The following is a 24,758-nucleotide window of genomic DNA, read 5'->3' on the forward strand; positions in this document are numbered from 1 at the left end:
CGTTACGTTACGCCTTATTCTAAAATGGATTACTTTTTTCCCCCCTCATCAATCTACATACAATACCCCATAATGACATCACAATACCCCATAATGACATCACAATACCCCATAATGACATCACAATACCCTAAAATGACATCACAATACCCCAAAATGACATCACAATACCCCAAAATAACATCACAATACCCCAAAATGACAAAGCTACAAGTTTCTCCCATTCTTCTCTGCAGATCTTCTCAAGTGCTGTCAGGTTGGATGGAGAGCGTTGCTGCACAGCTATTTTCAGGTCTCTGAAGAGATGTTCCATCGGGTTCAAGTCAGGTCTCTGGTTGGGTCATTCAAGGACATTCAGAGACTTGTCCACAAGCCACTCCTGCATTGTCTTGGCTGTGTGCTTAGGGTCATTGTCCTGTCGGAAGGTGAACCTTCACCCCAGTCTGAGGTCCTGAGTGCTCTGGAGCAGGTTTTCATCAAGGATCTCTCTGTACTTTGCTCCGTTCATCTTTCCCTCGATCCTGACTAGTCTCCCAGTCCCTGCCGCTGAAAAACAACCCCACAGCATGATGCTGCTACAACCATAATCCACATAAGGGACGGTGCCAGGTTTCCTCCAGACGTGACGCTTGGCATTCAGGTTGAGAGTTCAATCTTGGTTTCATCTTGGTTTAACCTTGTCATTATGGGGTATTGTTTAAACCTGTTTCCTCCTTGTCATTATGGGGTAAACCTGTTTCCTCCTTGTCATTATGGGGTAAACCTGTTTCCTCCTTGTCATTATGGGGTAAACCTGTTTCCTCCTTGTCATTATGGGGTAAACCTGTTTCCTCCTTGTCATTATGGGGTAAACCTGTTTCCTCCTTGTCATTATGGGGTAAACCTGTTTCCTCCTTGTCATTATGGGGTAAACCTGTAAACCTGTTTCCTCCTTGTCATTATGGGGTAAACCTGTTTCCTCCTTGTCAGTATGTATTGTCTGTAGAGCGCTATAGGCTACGGCACTTCAGTAAAAACATCTTTGATGTGTGGACTTTCTTTTATACAATGTGTGTGTGTGTCTCTTCACAATCCCCGCTGTTCCATAAGGTGTATTTTTATCTGTTTTTAAAAAAAAATCGGATTCTACTTTTATACAATGCTCTTTCCATTGATTCATTCAACAGCAGTGGACAATGTTGTTCTGGCCCCGAGGCCTATAATGCTCTAATGTTGTGTCAAGTGGCAATACACCAATCCTCTCCAACATGGCACGGTATAGTTTCATACAGAATATTTTCTTAATTTTTATTTTTAGACTAATCAACGCTGATCAGGCCCGGTCCTGGCAGATATAACGCCCTAGGCGAGACAAAGAATTGCCGCCATCCTATCCCCGCCGAGTACAATACTAGCCTAGGCTATACAGTGTCAACCCACAATGCACCACCACATGTCTTTAACATTAGCAGTATGGGCCTCATCATTCACTGTCGACCACATGTCTTTAACATTAGCAGTATGGGCCTCATCATTCACTGTCGACCACATGTCTTTAACATTAGCAGTATGGGCCTCATCATTCACTGTCGACCACATGTCTTTAACATTAGCAGCATGGGCCTCATCATTCACTGTCTACCACATTTAACATTAGCAGCATGGGCCTCATCATTCACTGTCTACCACATTTAACATTAGCAGCATGGGCCTCATCATTTACTGTCCACAAATTTATTATAAAACATTAAAAAATCACCATTGTTTTGTTTTTTTTATTGCAGAAAAACCAGTGTACATACAAGGAGTATACAAACAGACAATGATAACATCTGATTGGGGGGTACAACACATTACAGAATATACAAAGACTTTAAAACATGTTGATTTGTTTACCCCTTTCCTATTAGAAGAATGTAGAATGGTCTTAATGTACTGTTTGATTTTCCTTCTAGAAAACACATCGGAGAGTGGTTTTTTATTAGTGAATTTAAATTTATGAATATGAAAGTTTGCCATTAGAACAATTAGATTTACTCTATTATAGTTAAGGAAACCCAGCAGCACATTCTCCCATAACAAAACAAAAGTCATCAAGAATATTAACAATTATAAAACTGTGAATGTCTTTCCATAATTGTTTTACATGTAGACAAATGCCAAAATTAATGAGAAACTGTTTTTGGATGCTCAACACAAAAAGTACAATCAATGTTAATGTATTTTTTGAGTTTCTTCAGGTAATGATTCGCAGGGTAACACTTATGGATCATTCTGAAAGAGACCTCTTTCACCTTGTTAACAAGCAGGTATTTGTGTGGTAATAACCAGACGCTTTTTCCCAACAGATATTAGTGACCAATGTATTCCAGTAACTTATGACATAAGGAATGGATACAATATCCCATTGAAATAAAGCACGTATAGATCTGTTGTTCTGAGGGAGCAAGGAGAAACTAATTTTCCCTATTGGAGAGTCAACTGGATTAAGCGAGGGTAGGTCAACAAGGTGAGGTCTGGCTACACCTCTAAACCACATGAGATTTCCAGATGGAATAGCATCAAACAATATAGCGAACTCTCTAAGTGTTACAGAGATATTTTAGCGAGATAAAAATTCCTCACAATTGAGTAACAATCCTTCTACATTATAAAGTTGACTCAACCGGCAGGATATGATTATTGAACCAGTTCTTAAAATATTAAGACGTGTTTCTATACAAAATATCCTTTTTGTTCCAAATTAAATATTTATGCGGGGAAAAACATGTTTATCTATTAACGACCACGCAAAAAATAAATAAATGGTGTTCTACATTTTTTAGATTTTCCTACTTTGAATAATACTTAAGATAAATTGGGGATAAACATTTCTTAAGGAATCGAACTTCAATTTGGGATTTCATCTCTCATTATATCTTCTAATGTTTTGAAACGCAGATCATTTAGTAGGAATCTGATCAATGTTATAGTTACTCTAGTTACAAAGTAACATAAAATTGAAGTCACCAAAACAGGAGAAGAAATAATGAGGGATGAAATCCCAAATTGAAGTTCGATTCTTTAAGAAATGTTTAGCCCAATTTATCTTAAGTATTATTCAAAGTAGGAAAATCAAGAAAATGTAGAACACCATTTATTTATTTTACCTTTATTTAACTTGGCAAGTCAATTAAAAATGAATTCTTATTTTCAATGACGGCCTAGGAACAGTGGGTTAACTGCCTTGTTCAGGGGCAGAACGACAGATTTTTACCTTGTCAGCTCGGGGATTCGATCTTGCAACCTTTCGGTTACTAGTCCAACCACTAGGATACTCTGCCACCCCACCGTATTCATATGTGTACATAGCGACAGATTTCCTAATATAATGTGTACGATTTTTCCAGATGAAGTTGAAAAGCACCTGGTTTACCTATTTTGTTGTGAAGATGTAGAGACTGGGCTGCATAAGTAAGTCTGGAGATAACTTCAGCTTTAGAAAGCAATACTTGACCTTTCAAGGATAAATCCCTTTGCAACCAATGGTTCAACTTTTTGTTATTTTCAATAATAGGTATGAAATGTAATGAGCATCTTTTCTGATGATCCGTAGATATGGTAATCCCAAGGTATGGTACTTTTTCCTTGACTGGAATATTGCATACAGAGGGTATCACACAGTCTCTAACAGCAAACAATTAACACTTATTAAGGTTTAGGCAAAGACCAGATGCTTTGGAAAAAATATTTACAACATTGACTGCTCTAGGAATCTGGTCAGCATCTTTCATAAAGAGGGTGGTGTCATCTGCTAGCTGACTGATGATAATATCTCTGTCAGTAATAGAGATCCCCTTTAATATCTCTGTCAGCAATAGAGATCCCCTTTAATATCTCTGTCAGCAATAGAGATCCCCTTTAATATCTCTGTCAGCAATAGAGATCCCCTTTAATATCTCTGTCAGCAATAGAGATCCCCTTTAATATCTCTGTCAGCAATAGAGCACCCCTTTAATATCTCTGTCAGCAATAGAGATCCCCTTTAATATCTCTGTCAGCAATAGAGATCCCCTTTAATATCTCTGTCAGCAATAGAGATCCCTTTTATATTTCTGGATTTAACCACACTTGTACGAAGTTGAGTTGCGAGCAGGAAGAGGTAAGGCGAAATTGGGCAACCTTGCCTAATTCCTCTTTTCAAATCAAATCTAGTGCCAATCTAGTGCCATGCTTTAATTTAATGGAACTGTTCCAATTCATATAAAGAGTTTGAATAGTACTACAAAATAATTCCTCAAAACCAAATTTCTCAAGGGAGAGAAATAGAAACTCATGTTACTCTGTATCAAAGGCTTCATAAAAGTCGAAGAAGACAATAAAACTATCTTGGAAGATTAGAATAGAATAGTCAATAAGGTCTAACACCAGTCGGATATTATTAGATATATGTCTGTTCCTCATGAAGCCAGATTGGGTCTCTTCTATAATGGAGTCCAATACTGCCTTCATTCTTTTTATAAATATAGAGGCTAATATTTTGTAGTCGTTATTGAGCAGATAGATTGGACGCCAATTATCGAGTAGAAGCAAGTCTTTCTTGGGCTTAGGGATGAATGTAATCAGACTGTCACGTCCTGGCCAGTATAAGGGTTAATTGTTATTGTAGTTTGGTCAGGACGTGGCAGAGGGTATTTGTTTTATGTGGTTCAGGGTGGTGTGTTAGTTAGGAGGGTGTTTGATTTATTATTTCCGGGTTTTGAGTTATGGTCTATGTTTATGTATTTCTATGTGTAGTCTAGTGAGTGTGTTTCTATGTTGAGTTAATTGGGGTGGACTTCCAATTGAAGGCAGCTGTTTGGTGTTGCCTTTGATTGGAAGTCCTATATTAGTTGGGTGTGTTTGACTTGTATTTGTGGGAGATTGTTTTTGCATTGCGTGTTTTTTGTGAGCAAAACTGTCATTGGTCGTGCTTATTGTTTTCTTGTTTCTCGTGTTCAACGTTCTTTAATAAATTAAGAAAATGAACACCAACTCTGCTGCATATTGGTCCACCTTTTCAGACGACGATTTCGCTATATCGTCCTCCGACGAAGAAAGCCGTGACAGAATCTCCCACCAAACCAGGACCAAGCAGCAGAGGAAGGAGCAGTGGGATTATGAGTTGGACTATGTGGAGAGATGGACATGGGAGCAGGTTATGGCCGGAAAAGGCCCATGGAGTATGGCTGGTGAGGACCGGGAACGTTTCCGAGGATCAAGACTGGCGTTGAAGCACGAGAGGCACCCCCAAGACATTTTTTGGGGGGGGCACACGGGTAGTTTGGCTAGGCCTAGGAAGAGCCGGAAGCCAGCTACCCGTGGTTATATGGAGGAGCGTATGAGGTGGAGAGCGCCATGTTTCGCTGAGGAGCGCACTATCTCACCAATACGCACGCACAGTCCGGTGCGCGTTATTCCAGCCCCTCGCAGGTGCCGTGCTAGAGCGGGCATCCAGCCTGGTAGGAGGATGCCTGTGCAGCGCATCTGGTCGCCGGTACGCCTCCGAGGACCAGGCTACCCAACTCCCGCTCTACGCACGGCTACCATCAGGCCCCTGCACAGCCCAGTCTGCCCTGTACAAGCACCCCGCTCGTACAGGGCTACTAGTTCCATCCAGCCAAGACGGGTTGTGCAGGAGGTAAGATCAAGACCGACTGTGCGCCTCCATAGCCCTGGGTTTCCAGCTCCTGTCTCTCGTGCGGACCCGGAAGTGCGTCAACCCAGTCCGACTCGTCCTGTTCCCGCTCCCCGCACTAGCCTGGAGGTGCGTGTTCCCAATCTGGTACGCCCAGTACCAGCACCACGCACCAGGCTTCAAGTGCGTAAACCCAGTCAACAGTCACCAGAGCTGCCCGCCAGTCAACAGTCACCAGAGCTGCCCGCCAGTCAACAGTCACCAGAGCGGCCCGCCAGTCAACAGTCACCAGAGCCGCCCGCCAGTCAACAGTCACCAGAGCCGCCCGCCAGTCAACAGTCACCAGTGCCGCCCGCCAGTCAACAGTCACCAGTGCCGCCCGCCAGTCAACAGTCACCAGTGCCGCCCGCCAGTCAACAGTCACCAGTGCCGCCCGCCAGTCAACAGTCACCAGTGCCGCCCGTCAGTGAGGAATCGCCAGAGCTGCCCGTCAGTGAGGAGTCGCCAGAGCCACCCACTAGTCAGGAGCTGCCAGAGTGGCCAGACTGCCCCGAGCTGCCAGAGTGGCCAGACTGCCCCGAGCTGCCAGACTGCCCCGAGCTGCCAGACTGCCCCGAGCTGCCAGACTGACCAGACTGCCCCGAGCTGCCAGAGTGGCCCGACTGCCTGGAACGGCCAGAACCGGAGCCACCTCCTGATATAGGTGGGTTGGGGAGGGGGGGTGTAGCACAGTGCCGTCGTTGACGGCAGCCACCCTCCCTTCCGTCCCTTTTAGTAGAGGGGAAATTTTGTTTTGTTGTTTGGGGTTGTGTTTTATTTTTTTTAATTGTTTTATTTTTAAGGTGCTTCTAGGGGTTAGCACCTTTAAGGGGGGGGTACTGTCACGTCCTGGCCAGTATAAGGGTTAATTGTTATTGTAGTTTGGTCAGGACGTGGCAGAGGGTATTTGTTTTATGTGGTTCAGGGTGGTGTGTTAGTTAGGAGGGTGTTTGATTTATTATTTCCGGGTTTTGAGTTATGGTCTATGTTTAGGTATTTCTATGTGTAGTCTAGTGAGTGTGTTTCTATGTTGAGTTAATTGGGGTGGACTTCCAATTGAAGGCAGCTGTTTGGTGTTGCCTTTGATTGGAAGTCCTATATTAGTTGGGTGTGTTTGACTTGTATTTGTGGGAGATTGTTTTTGCATTGCGTGTTTTGTGAGCCTGCAAAACTGTCATTGGTCGTGCTTATTGTTTTCTTGTTTCTCGTGTTCAACGTTCTTTAATAAATTAAGAAAATGAACACCAACTCTGCTGCATATTGGTCCACCTTTTCAGACGACGATTTCGCTATATCGTCCTCCGACGAAGAAAGCCGTGACACAGACCTTGAGTCAAACTGGGAGGGAGAGCATTATTTGTAATGCTTTCAGAAAAGACCTCCAACAGAAATGGGGCCAACTGTTGAGAAAATGTTTGGTGAAATTCAGCAGATATACCATCAGTCCCAGGAGACGTATTATTTTGAAGGTGTTCAATAGAATACATGATCTCTTCAACTATAATAGGGTCATCACACTGTTCCCTCTCAGCCTCCCCAATTGATTTCACCCCCCCAGAGAGTCAAAAAAAAAAGAGTGGATGAAAGCTCACAATACTTAGAACTATATATCAATTCCTGTAGAAGTTGCAACTAAAGTTAGAGATTCATTTGGGATCATCTATTATGAGACCATTAATATTTAATTGATGAATTGTATTAATTTTAGAGTGGTATTTTTCTAACCTCAAAAAATAACATTCCTTTTTTTCACCCTCCTCTAGCCACTTTTTCCTAGATCTGACAAAGGCTCCCTCTGCTTTCAGTTCATACAGGCTCCCTCTGCTTTCAGTTCATACAGGCTCCCTCTGCTTTCAGTTCATACAGGCTCCCTCTGCTTTCAGTTCATACAGGCTCCCTCTGCTTTCAGTTCATACAGGCTCCCTCTGCTTTCAGTTCATACAGGCTCCCTCTGCTTTCAGTTCATACAGGCTCCCTCTGCTTTCAGTTCATACAGGCTCCCTCTGCTTTCAGTTCATACAGGCTCCCTCTGCTTTCAGTTCATACAGGCTCCCTCTGCTTTCAGATCATACAGGCTCCCTCTGCTTTCAGTTCATACAGGCTCCCTCTGCTTTCAGTTCATACAGGTTCCCTCTGCTTTCAGTTTATACAGGCTCCCTCTGCTTTCAGTTCATACAGGCTCCCTCTGCTTTCAGTTTATACAGGCTCCCTCTGCTTTCAGTTCATACAGGCTCCCTCTGCTTTCAGTTTATACAGGCTCCCTCTGCTTTCAGATCATACAGGCTCCCTCTGCTTTCAGTTCATACAGGCTCCCTCTGTTTTCAGTTCATACAGGCTCCCTCTGCTTTCAGTTCATACATATCATCCAACTTGTGTTGTAGCTCAAACAGAACAGACTTGTCCTCCTCTGAGACTTTCAACAGTCTTTTGAACAAGAGAGGTGATCTTTGTAATTACACTTTCTTCTTCAGCTCTCCTCATCTTGGCAAGAAAACTCCCGTATTTTCTTAAATATTTTCCAACCTCATATTTAAAAAGCTCCCCGTTATTACTGTATGAATTGTCATTTATAGCTTTGTTCCAAAAGTGTGTAATTAAATTGTTTATCTCCATCTTGACCAACTCATGTTTTAATATAGAGCTATTAAGCTTCCAGTAGGATGCTCTGCCAAGGCCATTATCAGAGATAAACTGTGTAGTCAATATAAACAGCTCTATGATCAGTAAGGGGAGCGGCCAGGATGTTAACAGAAATACCCTGTTTATCAAAACATTTAGACACCAGCCAAAAATCTATGAATGATTGTCTGGATTGTGCCTTATTACTCCATGTGAAAGACTTGTCATTAGGAAACTTTACTCTCCAAATATCTATAATATCAAACCTTTCCATAAACTGCCTCAAACTTGTATTCATAGTAGTGGACTGTCCCAGAGGCCATCTATCAATTAAATTATTCAGAAAAATATTAAAATCCCCAGCTACTATATGTAAAGCATTAGGGAACTTGGTTAGCCAATGGAGAATATGCTTTTCTAAAGATTCAAGTAAGTGATCATTTTCAAGTTTGGAATTGTAACCATAAATGTTGGGAATAATAATGATGCGGTTGTTACAGTTGATGACAAGACAAAGAAAGTGACCAGAAGGGTCACAGTCGGAGTGCAAAATACTTCCATTGAAGTTATTCTTTAGAGTGGTAACTCCAGCAGAGCGTTCAGAACCATGAGAGAGACATACAACATTACCCCACTGAGATCTCCAGAAGTTGACGTCGGTAGAAACTGAATGAGACTCTTTGAGAAAAAAATAATAATAATCTGTTTGGCAATTAAAAATATTGCTTTTCGTTTTACATTACGTCTTAACCCCCTAACATTGAGTGAAACTATAGACAACGACAACGTGGAATATAGAACAGAAAGTACTAAGAGCTAAACAACAAGTCGCAAATCGAGTAAATCTGAAAAGAAACCAGCGCTGCACACAATATAGATATAAATGATTGAGTGAGAATAGTTTAGCATAACAAAGCTAACTGCCAGAACAAGAAACAACAAAAGATCTTGCTCACTGCCTATTACTGCAGGTAAACATATCAGAAGTGAGAGAACAAATACAATAGTGAACATCCATTTCTCCAGTAGTCCTGAGCAGTTAGAACGAAGGTTAAATCACCGTAGAGCCGGGAGTGGGATCTGCTCACATCAGAGGTAGCTATCTAGGTAGCCTATGTTGACCACCAGGCACAGTCCATGACAGTCCTCAAGGAGGAAGGTTGATTTCAGATCCGTCGATGAAAGCGCGCCCTCCGATGAAGCCGCTTTGACCTTCTTTTCGTGCTTTTTCCACGGCTGGCCACAATTTCTCTCTCCTTTTCTCTGTCTGCTTTCAAGTGGTCTTCAGCAAACCAGAGTTGTTGTCACGTAGGAAGGTAGATTTCTTGGCTGCTTTCCAAGTGGCATCCCTGTAGATCCGTGATGTGAACTGAGGAACGATACATCTGGGCTTGGAGTCACACTGCCTTCTCATGCTGAGGCAATGTACAGTGTCTGCTAGCTTAGCCTTCTCCTCAGGTAGGATAGCTTGGCAGACTTTGATGGTCTCCTGCCGCACGTTCTCCCCATCTGCTTCGGGAACTCCATACAGTCTCAGATTCCATAACTTTCAAGATCTGAGATTCTTCTTTGGCACAAGTCCATCTTTCCCCTCGTCTTTAACGACACGCTTTTCGATGTGGGCGACCTTCTTCTTAACATCCTTGATTTCCATGCATGCAAAGTGAACTGTTTAATCGAACTGCCCTCGATTTTTATTGCGTCGTCGCCGACCATTTTCTCTATGACATCAGACCGTGTATTGATAAGACTGGAAAGGGTGGCGATAACATCATTATCGGCAGTGGAATCTGGGCCCAGTTCAAACATGCCTTTCTTGGAAGCTGGAGGTTTGCTTGGGGTTATAGGAAAAAGAAGGAAAATCCTCATCTGACACGGCAAGTGTCAGAGAGTCTGTCAGACCAGAATAGTTGTGGCAGTCGTCAATCAAAGCATTTGCCTCCAGTGTAACGACATTAGACGAGCATCGCTAGCTAGAGGACGAAGCGATACGACTTCTCATTCTGTCAGCGCGCTGTCACATTCTGAGAAATATCATCTTAAATCATCAATAACCTGGTGTTTTTTTAGCAAGCTAAGAATTAATTTGGTAATTCAAAATAATACGCTTCTCATTATCTTTCAAAAGTTGTCAGAGCTCTGGAAGGAAGTGCTCAAACTGTCACCTTGGAGCCTCCCTCTACTGTCCACCGCATGCCTCTTATACTAGCAGCACGGACCTCATCATTCAACTTGACCTGAGTGAGGTGTGAATATGAAGCATGTGAAACAAGCTGTAATAGTGTGGCGCTGACCGTGAAGTGTTACAGTAGAAATTAGAGAATACTAGCATCATGCTGTGGAGACCAGCACCAGATAATACTAGCATCATGCTGTGGAGACCAGCACCAGATAATACTAGCATCATGCTGTGGAGACCAGCACCAGATAATACTAGCATCATGCTGTGGAGACCAGCACCAGATAATACCAGCATCATGCTGTGGAGACCAGCACCAGATAATACTAACATCATGCTGTGGAGACCAGCACCAGATAATACTAACATCATGCTGTGAAGACCAGCACCAGATAATACTAGCATCATGCTGTGCTGTGGAGACCAGCACCAGATAATACTAGCATCATGCTGTGGAGACCAGCACCAGATAATACTAGCATCATGCTGTGCTGTGGAGACCAGCGCCAGATAATACTAGCATCATGCTGTGAAGACCAGCACCAGATAATACTAGCATCATGCTGTGAAGACCAGCACCAGATAATACTAGCATCATGCTGTGCTGTGGAGACCAGCACCAGATAATACTAGCATCATGCTGTGGAGACCAGCACCAGATAATACTAGCATCATGCTGTGCTGTGGAGACCAGCACCAGATAATACTAGCATCATGCTGTGAAGACCAGCACCAGATAATACTAGCATCATGCTGTGCTGTGGAGACCAGCACCAGATAATACTAGCATCATACTGTGGAGACCAGCACCAGATAATACCAGCATCATGCTGTGAAGACCAGCACCAGATAATACTAGCATCATGCTGTGCTGTGGAGACCAGCACCAGATAATAGTAGCATCATGCTGTGGAGACCAGCACCAGATAATACTAGCATCATGCTGTGGAGACCAGCACCAGATAATACTAGCATCATGCTGTGAAGACCAGCACCAGATAATACTAGCATCATGCTGTGAAGACCATCACCAGATAATACTAGCATCATGCTGTGGAGACCAGCACCAGATAATACTAGCATCATGCTGTGAAGACCAGCACCAGATAATACTAGCATCATGCTGTGCTGTGGAGACCAGCACCAGATAATACTAGCATCATGCTGTGGAGACCAGCACCAGATAATACTAGCATCATGCTGTGCTGTGGAGACCAGCACCAGATAATACTAGCATCATGCTGTGCTGTGGAGACCAGCACCAGATAATACTAGCATCATGCTGTGCTGTGAAGACCAGCACCAGATAATACTAGCATCATGCTGTGAAGACCAGCACCAGATAATACTAGCATCATGCTGTGAAGACCAGCACCAGATAATACTAGCATCATGCTGTGAAGACCAGCACCAGATAATACTAGCATCATGCTGTGAAGACCAGCACCAGATAATACTAGCATCATGCTGTGAAGACCAGCACCAGATAATACTAGCATCATGCTGTGAAGACCAGCACCAGATAATACTAGCATCATGCTGTGAAGACCAGCACCAGATAATACTAGCATCATGCTGTGGAGACCAGCACCAGATAATACTAACATCATGCTGTGAAGACCAGCACCAGATAATACTAGCATCATGCTGTGGAGACCAGCACCAGATAATACTAGCATCATGCTGTGAAGACCAGCACCAGATAATACTAGCATCATGCTGTGGAGACCAGCACCAGATAATACTAGCATCATGCTGTGGAGACCAGCACCAGATAATACTAGCATCATGCTGTGGAGACCAGCACCAGATAATACTAGCATCATGCTGTGCTGTGGAGACCAGCACCAGATAATACTAGCATCATGCTGTGCTGTGGAGACCAGCACCAGATAATACTAGCATCATGCTGTGGAGACCAGCACCAGATAATACTAGCATCATGCTGTGAAGACCAGCACCAGATAATACTAGCATCATGCTGTGCTGTGGATACCAGCACCAGATAATACTAGCATCATGCTGTGGAGACCAGCACCAGATAATACTAGCATCATGCTGTGCTGTGAAGACCAGCACCAGATAATACTAGCATCATGCTGTGAAGACCAGCACCAGATAATACTAGCATCATGCTGTGAAGACCAGCACCAGATAATACTAGCATCATGCTGTGCTGTGAAGACCAGCACCAGATAATACTAGCATCATGCTGTGAAGACCAGCACCAGATAATACTAACATCATGCTGTGGAGACCAGCACCAGATAATACTAGCATCATGCTGTGCTGTGGAGACCAGCACCAGATAATACTAGCATCATGCTGTGCTGTGAAGACCAGCACCAGATAATACTAGCATCATGCTGTGAAGACCAGCACCAGATAATACTAGCATCATGCTGTGGAGACCAGCACCAGATAATACTAGCATCATGCTGTGAAGACCAGCACCAGATAATACTAGCATCATGCTGTCGAGACCAGCACCAGATAATACTAGCATCATGCTGTGAAGACCAGCACCAGATAATACTAGCATCATGCTGTGCTGTGGAGACCAGCACCAGATAATACTAGCATCATGCTGTGCTGTGAAGACCAGCACCAGATAATACTAGCATCATGCTGTGAAGACCATCACCAGATAATACTAGCATCATGCTGTGGAGACCAGCACCAGATAATACTAGCATCATGCTGTGGAGACCAGCACCAGATAATACTAGCATCATGCTGTGAAGACCAGCACCAGATAATACTAGCATCATGCTGTGGAGACCAGCACCAGATAATACTAGCATCATGCTGTGAAGACCAGCACCAGATAATACTAGCATCATGCTGTGGAGACCAGCACCAGATAATACTAGCATCATGCTGTGAAGACCAGCACCAGATAATACTAGCATCATGCTGTGGAGACCAGCACCAGATAATACTAGCATCATGCTGTGCTGTGGAGACCAGCACCAGATAATACTAGCATCATGCTGTGGAGACCAGCACCAGATAATACTAGCATCATGCTGTGAAGACCAGCACCAGATAATACTAGCATCATGCTGTGCTGTGAAGACCAGCACCAGATAATACTAGCATCATGCTGTGCTGTGGAGACCAGCACCAGATAATACTAGCATCATGCTGTGAAGACCAGCACCAGATAATACTAGCATCATGCTGTGAAGACCAGCACCAGATAATACTAGCATCATGCTGTGAAGACCAGCACCAGATAATACTAGCATCATGCTGTGAAGACCAGCACCAGATAATACTAGCATCATGCTGTGGAGACCAGCACCAGATAATACTAGCATCATGCTGTGAAGACCAGCACCAGATAATACTAGCATCATGCTGTGGAGACCAGCACCAGATAATACTAGCATCATGCTGTGAAGACCAGCACCAGATAATACTAGCATCATGCTGTGGAGACCAGCACCAGATAATACTAGCATCATGCTGTGAAGACCAGCACCAGATAATACTAGCATCATGCTGTGCTGTGGAGACCAGCACCAGATAATACTAGCATCATGCTGTGCTGTGGAGACCAGCACCAGATAATACTAGCATCATGCTGTGGAGACCAGCACCAGATAATACTAGCATCATGCTGTGAAGACCAGCACCAGATAATACTAGCATCATGCTGTGGAGACCAGCACCAGATAATACTAGCATCATGCTGTGAAGACCAGCACCAGATAATACTAGCATCATGCTGTGGAGACCAGCACCAGATAATACTAGCATCATGCTGTGAAGACCAGCACCAGATAATACTAGCATCATGCTGTGCTGTGGAGACCAGCACCAGATAATACTAGCATCATGCTGTGAAGACCAGCACCAGATAATACTAGCATCATGCTGTGCTGTGAAGACCAGCACCAGATAATACTAGCATCATGCTGTGGAGACCAGCACCAGATAATACTAGCATCATGCTGTGGAGACCAGCACCAGATAATACTAGCATCATACTGTGGAGACCAGCACCAGATAATACTAGCATCATGCTGTGGAGACCAGCACCAGATAATACTAGCATCATGCTGTGGAGACCAGCACCAGATAATACTAGCATCATGCTGTGCTGAGTGTGTCTGTCTCCAGGGCGACCACGTGACCAGCAGCCCCCTGGGTACAGAGTGCGTCTGTCTCCAGGGCGACCACGTGACCAGCAGCCCCCTGGGTACAGAGTGCGTCTGTCTCCAGGGCGACCACGTGACCATCAGCCCCCTGGGTACAGAGTGCGTCTGTCTCCAGGGCGACCACGTGACCATCAGCTAGAAACTCACCACCCTGAACAACAAAAGTAGAAGAAAGAAAGCTATTCCTTAAACAGACAAACAGTCAGTCAGAGCTGTAACCCTGAACAGAGCATATGACAGGCCTAGACATTGTAGCAGCTCAACTGTAAATACAGATGTAAGTCTACTGTAGCCCAAGCATGTTTTTGCATTTCATAATGCACAAAGCGAGACAGACAAGCACACTTTATAGCTCAACTATTTTTTTCAGGCGAGTACTTCACAATGACCACAGGTAGCGCGACTGGCTCAGTGTTTCTGTCCTGATTCCTTCCTGTTAGCTAACTGAGTCTGAAGCAGGTTGAGACGTGTCAATCAGCACACACCCTGCTACTTCCAACACCTAGTTTAGTTTAGTTTTATAATGCTTCCCAAATGGCAGACTATTACCTATGTAGATCCGCGTCCCGTTTATGGTTTTCATATGCAAATGTTTCTGAAACAGTTTAATTACATTTATAGGAATGTCTTCATATCTCACAATCATTGTCATGTAGTTAATCAAAATTCTGTCCAAATCATAATGAAAATGATTTTTTTTTTTAAGTATCTTCTATTGCCATTGCCAAATGTGTGAAAATAGCCTATATAAAGCCAACAAAGAAAAACATTGCAGCCTGCAGGTAGAAAATATCCTGATTAAAATAAATGTCATATAAATCACATTGGCTATGCATGGCCAGTCTGCAACAAACCTGCAACATTGTATCAACGTGGTCTGACCTGAAGCTTGCTCTAGCAAACCTGCAACATTGTATCAATGTGGTCTGACCTGAAGCTTGCTCTAGCAAACCTGCAACATTGTATCAATGTGGCCTGACCTGAAGCTTGCTCTAACAAACCTGCAACATTGTATCAACGTGGTCTGACCTGAAGCTTGCTCTAGCAAACCTGCAACATTGTATCAATGTGGTCTGACCTGAAGCTTGCTCTAGCAAACCTGCAACATTGTATCAACGTGGTCTGACCTGAAGCTTGCTCTAGCAAACCTGCAACATTGTATCAATGTGGTCTGACCTGAAGCTTGCTCTAGCAAACCTGCAACATTGTATCAATGTGGCCTGACCTGAAGCTTGCTCTAGCAAACCTGCAACATTGTATCAATGTGGCCTGACCTGAAGCTTGCTCTAACAAACCTGCAACATTGTATCAACGTGGTCTGACCTGAAGCTTGCTCTAGCAAACCTGCAACATTGTATCAACGTGGTCTGACCTGAAGCTTGCTCTAACAAACCTGCAACATTGTATCAACGTGGTCTGACCTGAAGCTTGCTCTAGCAAACTTGCAACATTGTATTAACGTGGTCTGACCTGAAGCTTGCTCTAGCAAACCTGCAACATTGTATCAATGTGGTCTGACCTGAAGCTTGCTCTAGCAAACCTGCAACATTGTATCAACGTGGTCTGACTGGGAGTGACTAGAACACATTGTTAGTAATCTAGAAGACTGGGAGTGACTAGAACAAGTTGTTAGTAATCTAGAAGACTGGGAGTGACTAGAACACACTGTCAGTAATCTAGAAGACTGGGAGTGACTAGAACACATTGTCAGTAATCTAGAAGACTGGGAGTAACTAGAATATGTTGTCAGTAATCTAGAAGACTGGGAGTAACTAGAATATGTTGTCAGTAATCTAGAAGACTGGGAGTAACTAGAATATGTTGTTAGTAATCTAGAGGACTGGGAGTGACTAGAACACATTGTTAGTAATCTAGAGGACTGGGAGTGACTAGAACACATTGTTAGTAATCTAGAAGACTGGGAGTGACTAGAATATGTTGTTAGTAATCTAGAAGACTGGGAGTGACTAGAATATGTTGTTAGTATTTAAAAAGGCCAGGCTATAAATAAAATCCTAAAGGATTAAGAACACAACGTAGGAAAACATCTCAGGGCCTAATAATTGAAACAGTTTATAACAGCTTATATAATTGAAACACCTTTATAGCTATTAGTAGAAAGTAAATAGTACAAATCTTTATTTGTAACATTATACCACTGGGTTATTAGCAGAATAATACCACTGGGTTATTGGCAGAATAATACCACTGGGTTATTGGCAGAATAATACCACTGGGTTATTGGCAGAATAATACCACTGGGTTATTGGCAGAATAATACCACAGGGTTATTGGCAGAATAATACCACTGGGTTATTGGCAGAATAATACCACTGGGTTATTAGCAGAATAATACCACTGGGTTATTGGCAGAATAATACCACAGGGTTATTGGCAGAATAATACCACAGGGTTATTGGCAGAATAATACCACTGGGTTATTGGCAGAATAATACCACAGGGTTATTGGCAGAATAATACCACTGGGTTATTGGCAGAATAATACCACTGGGTTATTGGCAGAATAATACCACTGGGTTATTGGCAGAATAATACCACTGGGTTATTGGCAGAATAATACCACTGGGTTATTGGCAGAATAATACCACTGGGTTATTGGCAGAATAATACCACTGGGTTATTGGCAGAATAATACCACTGGGTTATTGGCAGAATAATACCACTGGGTTATTAGCAGAATCTCTCCTTCCAGTTCTCTGCTGCCAATGACTGGAACGAACTACAAAAATCTCTGAAACTGGAAACACTTATCTCCCTCACTAGCTTTAAGCACCAGCTGTCAGAGCAGCTCACAGATCACTGCACCTGTACATAGCCCATCTATAATTAGCCCAAACAACTACCTCTTCCCCTACTGTATTTATTTATTTTGCTCCTTTGCACCCCATTATTTCTACTTTGCACACTCATCTACTGTCAAATCTACCATTCCAGTGTTTTACTTGCTATATTGTATTTACTTTGCCACCATGGCCTTTTTTTGCCTTTACCTCCCTTATCTCACCTCATTTGCTCACATTGTATATAGACTTATTTTTCTACTGTATTATTGACTGTATGTTTGTTTTACTCCATGTCTAACTCTGTGTTGTTATATGTGTCGAACTGCTTTGCTTTATCTTGGCCAGGTCGCAGTTGTAACTGAGAACTTGTTCTCAACTGGCCTACCTGGTTAAATAAAGGACTTGTTCTCAACTGGCCTACCTGGTTAAATAAAGGACTTGTTCTCAACTAGCCTACCTGGTTAAATAAAGGACTTGTTCTCAACTAGCCTACCTGGTTAAATAAAGGACTTGTTCTCAACTAGCCTACCTGGTTAAATAAAGGACTTGTTCTCAACTAGCCTACCTGGTTAAATAAAGGGTTATATATATAATATATAAATACCTGGTTAAATAAAGGTGAAATAAAATAAAATAAATAAAGAATAATAGCATGTTAGCAGTGAAATGTGATGGACCACACACAGCAGGTCCATAGCTCTTAGTGTGTTAAGAGGGAGTGCTGTGGTCAAATGGCTCTACCATTAGCCTGGTAAAGTATGGTGATACATCTGGAATAACAGAAACAATGTCTCTCTCTACCTTAACAATAGAGACTGTTGAGGACAACAACGATGGTAGATGAAGTAAGAGGAAGTTCACTGCTATTGGTTCAGCACTATGTCAGCAAGTGTCTCTCTCTCTACCTTAACAAGAGAGACTGTTGAGGACAACAACGATGGTAGATGAAGTAAGAGGAAGTTCACTGCTATTGGTTCAGCACTATGTCAGCAAGTGTCTCTCTCTCTACCTTAACAAGAGAGACTGTTGAGGACAACAACGATGGTAGATGAAGTAAGAGGAAGTTCACTGCTATTGGTTCAGCACTATGTCAGCAAGTGTCTCTCTCTCTACCTTAACAATAGAGACTGTTGAGGACAACAACGATGGTAGATGAAGTAAGAGGAAGTTCACTGCTATTGGTTCAGCACTATGTCAGCAAGTGTCTCTCTCTCTACCTTAACAATAGAGACTGTTGAGGACAACAACGATGGTAGATGAAGTAAGAGGAAGTTCACTGCTATTGGTTCAGCACTATGTCAGCAAGTGTCTCTCTCTCTACCTTAACAAGAGAGACTGTTGATGACAACAACGATGGTAGATGAAGTAAGAGGAAGTTCACTGCTATTGGTTCAGCACTATGTCATCAATATACTCTCTACAGGGCATACTGTTGAGTTTCTAAGCACAAGTTGGGTGTACTACCATAATCCGTTGGCGTCGCATTAGTAGTCTAGAAGACAAGTTAATGACATGATACACTTCAGATCCCCACAGAGAAACAGACTGTGGAGAGACACACAGATCTCTCTTCTATTTGAATCTAATAGCTCGGTAGACACTATAAACCAGAACATGCATTTATCCTCATTCTAAACACTAGAAATATTCTACTACTCTACATCGTAGTTCCACTGTGTAAGGCTGGATGGTATAGCCCCTTACTTTCCCTGGTTGGTTGGAGCTGTCTGGCTGGTGTTGGTGAGCAGGAAGAGGCAGGAAGAGGCAAGGGAAGAGGCAGGAAGAGGCAGGAAGAGGTAAGGGAAGAGGCAGGAAGAGGTAAAGGAAGAGGCAGGAAGAGGTAAGGGAAGAGGTAAGGGAAGAGGCAGGAAGAGGTAAGGGAAGAGGCAGGAAGAGGCAGGAAGAGGCATGAAGCAGAAGATCCACTGCATGTTTTTTTTTATATTAAGGCTCTTGGAGCAGGTGCAGGTATTTAAAAAAAATATACAAATCATCCAACAAGATGCTGGATCAAGATGCTTCACCGCTCAAATGAATATAAAGACTGAATATCAGTCTGACTAACTCCTAGGGCTCAGAAAAACCCTAACCATCTTCAACTCCCATAATGCCCCACACCTGAGCATATACAGTGCCTTCGGAAAGTATTCAGACCCCTTGACTTTTTCCACATTTAGATTTACGTTACAGCCTTATTCTAAAATGTATTAAATCGTTTTTCCCCCTTATCAATCTACACACAATACCCCATAATGACATCACAATAACCCATAATGACATCACAATAACCCATAATGACATCACAATAACCCATAATGACATCACAATAACCCATAATGACATCACAATAACCCATAATGACAAAGCAAAAACAGGATTTTAGAAATTTTTGAAATGTATTAAAAACAAAAAACATATTACATTTTACCTAAGTATTCAGACCCTTTACTCAGTATTTTCTTGAAGCATCTTTGGCAGCGATTACAGCCTCGAGTCTTCTTGGGTATGACGCTACAAGTTCGGCACACCTGTATTTGGGGAGTTTCTCCCATTCTTCTCTGCAGATCCTCTCAAGCTCTGTCAGGTTGGATGGGGAGCATCTCTGCACAGCTATTTTCAGGTCACTCCAGAGATGTTTGATCGGGTTCAAGTCCGGGCCAAAAACATCCCCGCAACATGATGCTACCACCACCATGCTTCACCGTAGGAATGGTGCCAGATTTCCTCCAGACGTGAAGCTTGGCATTCAGGACAAAAAGTTGAATCTTGGTTTCATCAGACCAGAGAATCTTGATTAGTTCATTTTAGTATAATGTAAACGAAAGGTATACTTTCAGTTGAGCGTACTAACGCTAAGCCTGTCTACCAGAAGTTGATGCTGTTGCTATGCAACCTCTTGCTAGACTTCATGTTCGGATATTCAAACTGGACTGCCAGAGTGCATTCTGAGTGCGCTCTGGGCGTTCGTAAACTCAGAGCGTTGTCAGATTGTCCATTCATAAATTCAGAGTGTTTTGCTCTCTGAGCTTTAAGAGCACACAGTGGATGTTCTGGCCAAGGAGTAGACTGACCTCAGAACGGCAGTCAAGAACCCAAGCTAACTGGCTAACGTTGGCTAGCTTGCTAGCTACTTCCAGACACATAATGAGAGAACACCCCACTCTGACCATTTTAATCTCCCAGAGCTGTCATGTTATCCAGAGTGTTGGTGACTGTAACTGTGCTTCTGGCAACAATTTAATGACGCTTTTTTGTCGACGTTTACTGACACCGGCCATATTCAACGGGTGTTGAGCGTTCGTAAATTCATCAGTTATTCTGATCTTTGGCACACTCTGAAATCAGGGTACATAGCCAGAGCAAATTTACAAACGCATCGAATTAACAATGTCCATTGAGAACGCACAACGACTATACCACTTAGCTAAGCTAAGAATGACGTGAATAATCAAGTCAATAAACGTTGGGTAGTTAGTTAGATAGCATATAGTTAATATTCGATGTATTAGTAGCCAACTAACGTTAGGTAGCTAACTAACATACCGGTACATACTGCTGTAATGATATGCGGTTCGTAAGGAGAGCGTAGCTAACAAATTGTCAGCCAACATTAAAAAAAATATATATATATATTTTACCTTTATTTAACCAGGTAGGCAGGTTGAGAACAAGTTCTCATTTACAACTGCGACCTGGCCAAGATAAAGCAAAGCAGTTCGACACATACAACAACACAGAGTTACACATAAACAAACATACAGTCAATAATACAGTAGAATAAAAAGTCTATATACAGTGTGTGCAAATGAGGTAAGATAAGGGAGGTAAGGCAATAAAATAGGCCATAGTGGCGAGGTAATTACGATATAGCAATTAAACACTGGAGTGATTGATGTGCAGAAGATGAATGTGCAAGTAGAGATTCTGGGGTGCAAACAGTGACGTAAGCGAGTTGAGAACAACTTCTCATTTACAACTGCGACCTGGCCAAGATAAATTAAAGCAGTGTGACACAAACAACAACACAGAGTTACACATGGAGTAAACAAGTGTACAGTCAATAACACAATAGAAAAAAAAGAATGTCTGTATACAGTGTGTGCAAATGGCATGAGGAGGTAAGGCAATAAATAGGCCATAGTAGTGAAGTAATTACAATTTAGCAACATTAACACTGGAGTGATAAATGAGCAGATGATGATGTGCAAGTAGAAATACTGGTGTGCAAAAGAGCAGAAAAGTAAATAAAAACAATATGGGGATGAGTTAGGTAGATTGGGTGGGCTGTTTACAGATGGACTATGTACAGCTGCAGCGATCGGTTAGCTGCTCAGATAGCTGATGTTTAAAGTTACATAACCTGTAACTTTGAAAAGTTATTACTTTATACATTGCTCAACATTTTCTTAACATTTGTCATAATTAATTAAAGCAATTAATTTGTATCCATTTTTTGGTCTTCAGCTGCATATTTTCTGCCATTTTCTTCAAATCTGAAAATGTTGTGACGATACGCCCATTTTCAGAAGAATTGCATTATGGGCCCTAAAAGCAAGGAAATAGTGTCTACTGATTGTATACTATATGGTCTACTACACAGCCTTCAAACACTCTGTCAACCCTATCAAAACATGCCAATATAATATGTTACTAGCTACGCTACAAATTAACAATTAATCTAGTAATAATATAGCTAGTTAGCTAGTTTAACAGGCAAACACGACCTAAAACTAATATTATGAAAGGTAGATGACTCGCTGTGAATTATTCGTAGCTAGCTAGATACCAATTATTGCTGGCTAGCTAGTTATCCAGTTAGCCCTATTGACTTACTATGGAGTTAGGATCTATGCACACTTTAGTGGGTAATGTAGGCAGGTAAACCAAAATAACACAGTATGTATTTATTAACATATCAAGATAAAAGGGGCTGTGCAAGGGCAACATTTCATTCCCGAAGTCGTGAGTTCATTTTCTCTCGCTTCAGCCCAAATAATCGCTGCCATTGATATCAATACATTTTGCGTTGTTTTCTACGTGGTTGGTCATATTTCTGTACATACTTTCCATCGAAGCTTGCATTGATGAATGCCGCTCCGTTTTGTAAACTTTGATTTGGACTCACGCTCCAACTGATGCATGCTCCAATTTGCGTGCTTGAAGCACGGTAGTATGCATACTGAGATAGACCCAATATGGTGAAGTGTGTAGCTTCACATTGCGTTTAGGTATAGTTTCACATACAGCAAGAGTTCTCCATTTGGGGCTAGATATGAATAGAGATAATAGTGAAGGTGATAAAGAGACATACAGATATAAGATATTCTTACTGCACCACCACATTGAAACCACTGAGAGACAGTAAAATAAGGACCGCAGAAGGCTACTTAAACAGTAATGTTGTGTGACTGCTTTAAAACACCATTGGCGCATTTAGGTCTCCTTATGGTGGGTAGTCAGTCACATCACCATCTAAACACGGAACTATATTTCTGCTTACTTCTAAAGCAAAGAGGGCCAAACAACTAGAGGTTAGATTCCTTTTGTCTTCACTGGGAATATACTTCAGTACGTGCTGAAAGAGGGAAAAGGATAGTGTTGATCGTGTTGCTGTTCCAAACGGCCCTGGAGTCATACAACACTGATAGAAACAGTAACCTTCCACTGCTTAACAACTCTGTCTCTTTTCCACTGTGGTACTGACTATAAGGATAATATGGTTACAATGTTGAATTACAGTACAACAAACTCACCTGAGTCAGTATTGGTTATCGGCTTGGTTTGCAGAATAGGGGTAAGAAACTACTATCGTGTTTGGAAACTAACCCAATGTATCCAAACTCTTTTTTTTAAAAAGGTACTTAAGAGAGATATATTCCCACACTCTGCGAACTCATAGGTACTAGCACGTCCTCATAGCTACTAACACATGTTGAATATTCTTATTCCTTTCTTCTGTAGAGTGATTGAAGAGGGCTCCCGAGAGGCGCTGCGGTCTAAGGCACTGCATCTCAGTGTTTGAGGCGTCACTACAGACACCCTGGTTCGATTCCAGGCTGTATCACAACTGGCCGCGATTGGGACAATTGGCCCAGCGTCATCCGGGGTTTGGACGGTGTAGGCCATCTTTGTAAATAAGAATTTGTTCTTAACTGACTTGCCTAGTTTAATAAAGGTTAAAAATAAAATAAATAAATTCAAAAAGAGGCCTGGGAGACCCCCAATCATCATCTCCTGTAATGGGTCTGATTGCTCTCTCTCTCTCTCTCTCTCTCTCTCTCTCTCTCTCTCTCGGGAATTCAATCGTTTTCAGGCTTTACTTTTTTTTTAAATCAATCTTGAAATGGTGAAATCCTATGTAATTGTATTCATGGATAAAAAGACCGTATTGTAGAAAGGAGAAGGAGAAAGTGTAAAGTAACATGAACAGATGTAATGTCCACTTGTTATCGGGGCTTGACAGGGGCGCGTAGTAAAAGTGTAATTTTCCACTTCAGCGGCGTAAAGATTCCCGTCGTATAAAGACGATACTCGACGCCGATTGGACGGTGAGGAGATGTGACAAACCATTAGTCTACACTTTAATAATAATATATTGCAGTATCTTTAACCTATCACACACAAAAAAAACGCTTTTGTTCCAAAAATGTGATAACACACAATCTAGATATTCAAGTCACTTTTTTTTATCTGCTACAATGCAACACAGTTTGAAGTTAGACATTTGAAGATGATGAAGAGGATGAGAAGGATACTTACTCTTTAGCGCCGTTATCAACATATTCCCGTCTTTGATCAGTTCTTTGATGAATTTGTTTGTCCGGTCCAACTCTATTTCGTGATATTTTAGCCGTTCTCTGAAATCAGGGCTATCCAGAAAAGAATCGCTAAACTCCAGAGTTGGGAGTCCCATTGTGAACTCGATAGTAAGACTATGTGTCCCGCACAATAAACTATTTTTGAAAGTTATTTTCCGATTGTAAAAGTATTGACCTAACAGAAGTTCGTTTTCATCATGCTATACCGGTGTTATTCACAATCTAGACTTGTCGAACGCTTTTTTTTTCCTCCCACTTTCCCTTGACTTCCGCCGTAGATGTGTTATTTTGTCCCCGAGGTGAAGAGACTCCTGCTGGTCAGGTTGGGACGCCAAATATTACAAACTACTCTGTGTGTCTTGGTTGTTAATCAGTTAAAACTCAACTCAAACTAAACAGAAATGTCCTTTAAACTTAACTAGTAAATACATCAAGTTAGATGATAATGAGATGATAATGCCTTCTGTGTTTTCTCAACCATTATTTTATAAAGTATAT

The 24,758-nt window shown here is 42.2% G+C and overlaps 1 protein-coding gene across 6 annotated transcripts in view; it reads right to left on the bottom strand.

Annotated features, from left to right (window-relative positions):
• arhgap42b (Rho GTPase activating protein 42b) overlaps window positions 1–24,547 on the bottom strand; it is a 237,147-nt gene extending 212,600 nt beyond the window's left edge. For 3 of the 6 annotated variants that reach the window (XM_045704173.1, XM_045704172.1, XM_045704169.1), the window contains exon 1: window positions 24,202–24,546. Coding sequence is in view for 1 of the 6 variants with exons in the window: in XM_045704175.1 (XP_045560131.1) it covers window positions 24,202–24,355 (154 nt within the window). In the remaining 5 variants the exon portion in view is untranslated. Of the gene's footprint in view, window positions 1–23,195; window positions 23,483–24,201 lie in introns of those variants that run through there. The other 3 variants (XM_045704171.1, XM_045704175.1, XM_045704170.1) reach the window with 2 other exon arrangements.
• Between the last annotated feature and the right edge of the window lie 211 nt (window positions 24,548–24,758).

This window comes from Salmo salar, chromosome ssa20, assembly GCF_905237065.1.
Source record: "Salmo salar chromosome ssa20, Ssal_v3.1, whole genome shotgun sequence".
NCBI lineage: Eukaryota > Metazoa > Chordata > Actinopteri > Salmoniformes > Salmonidae > Salmo > Salmo salar.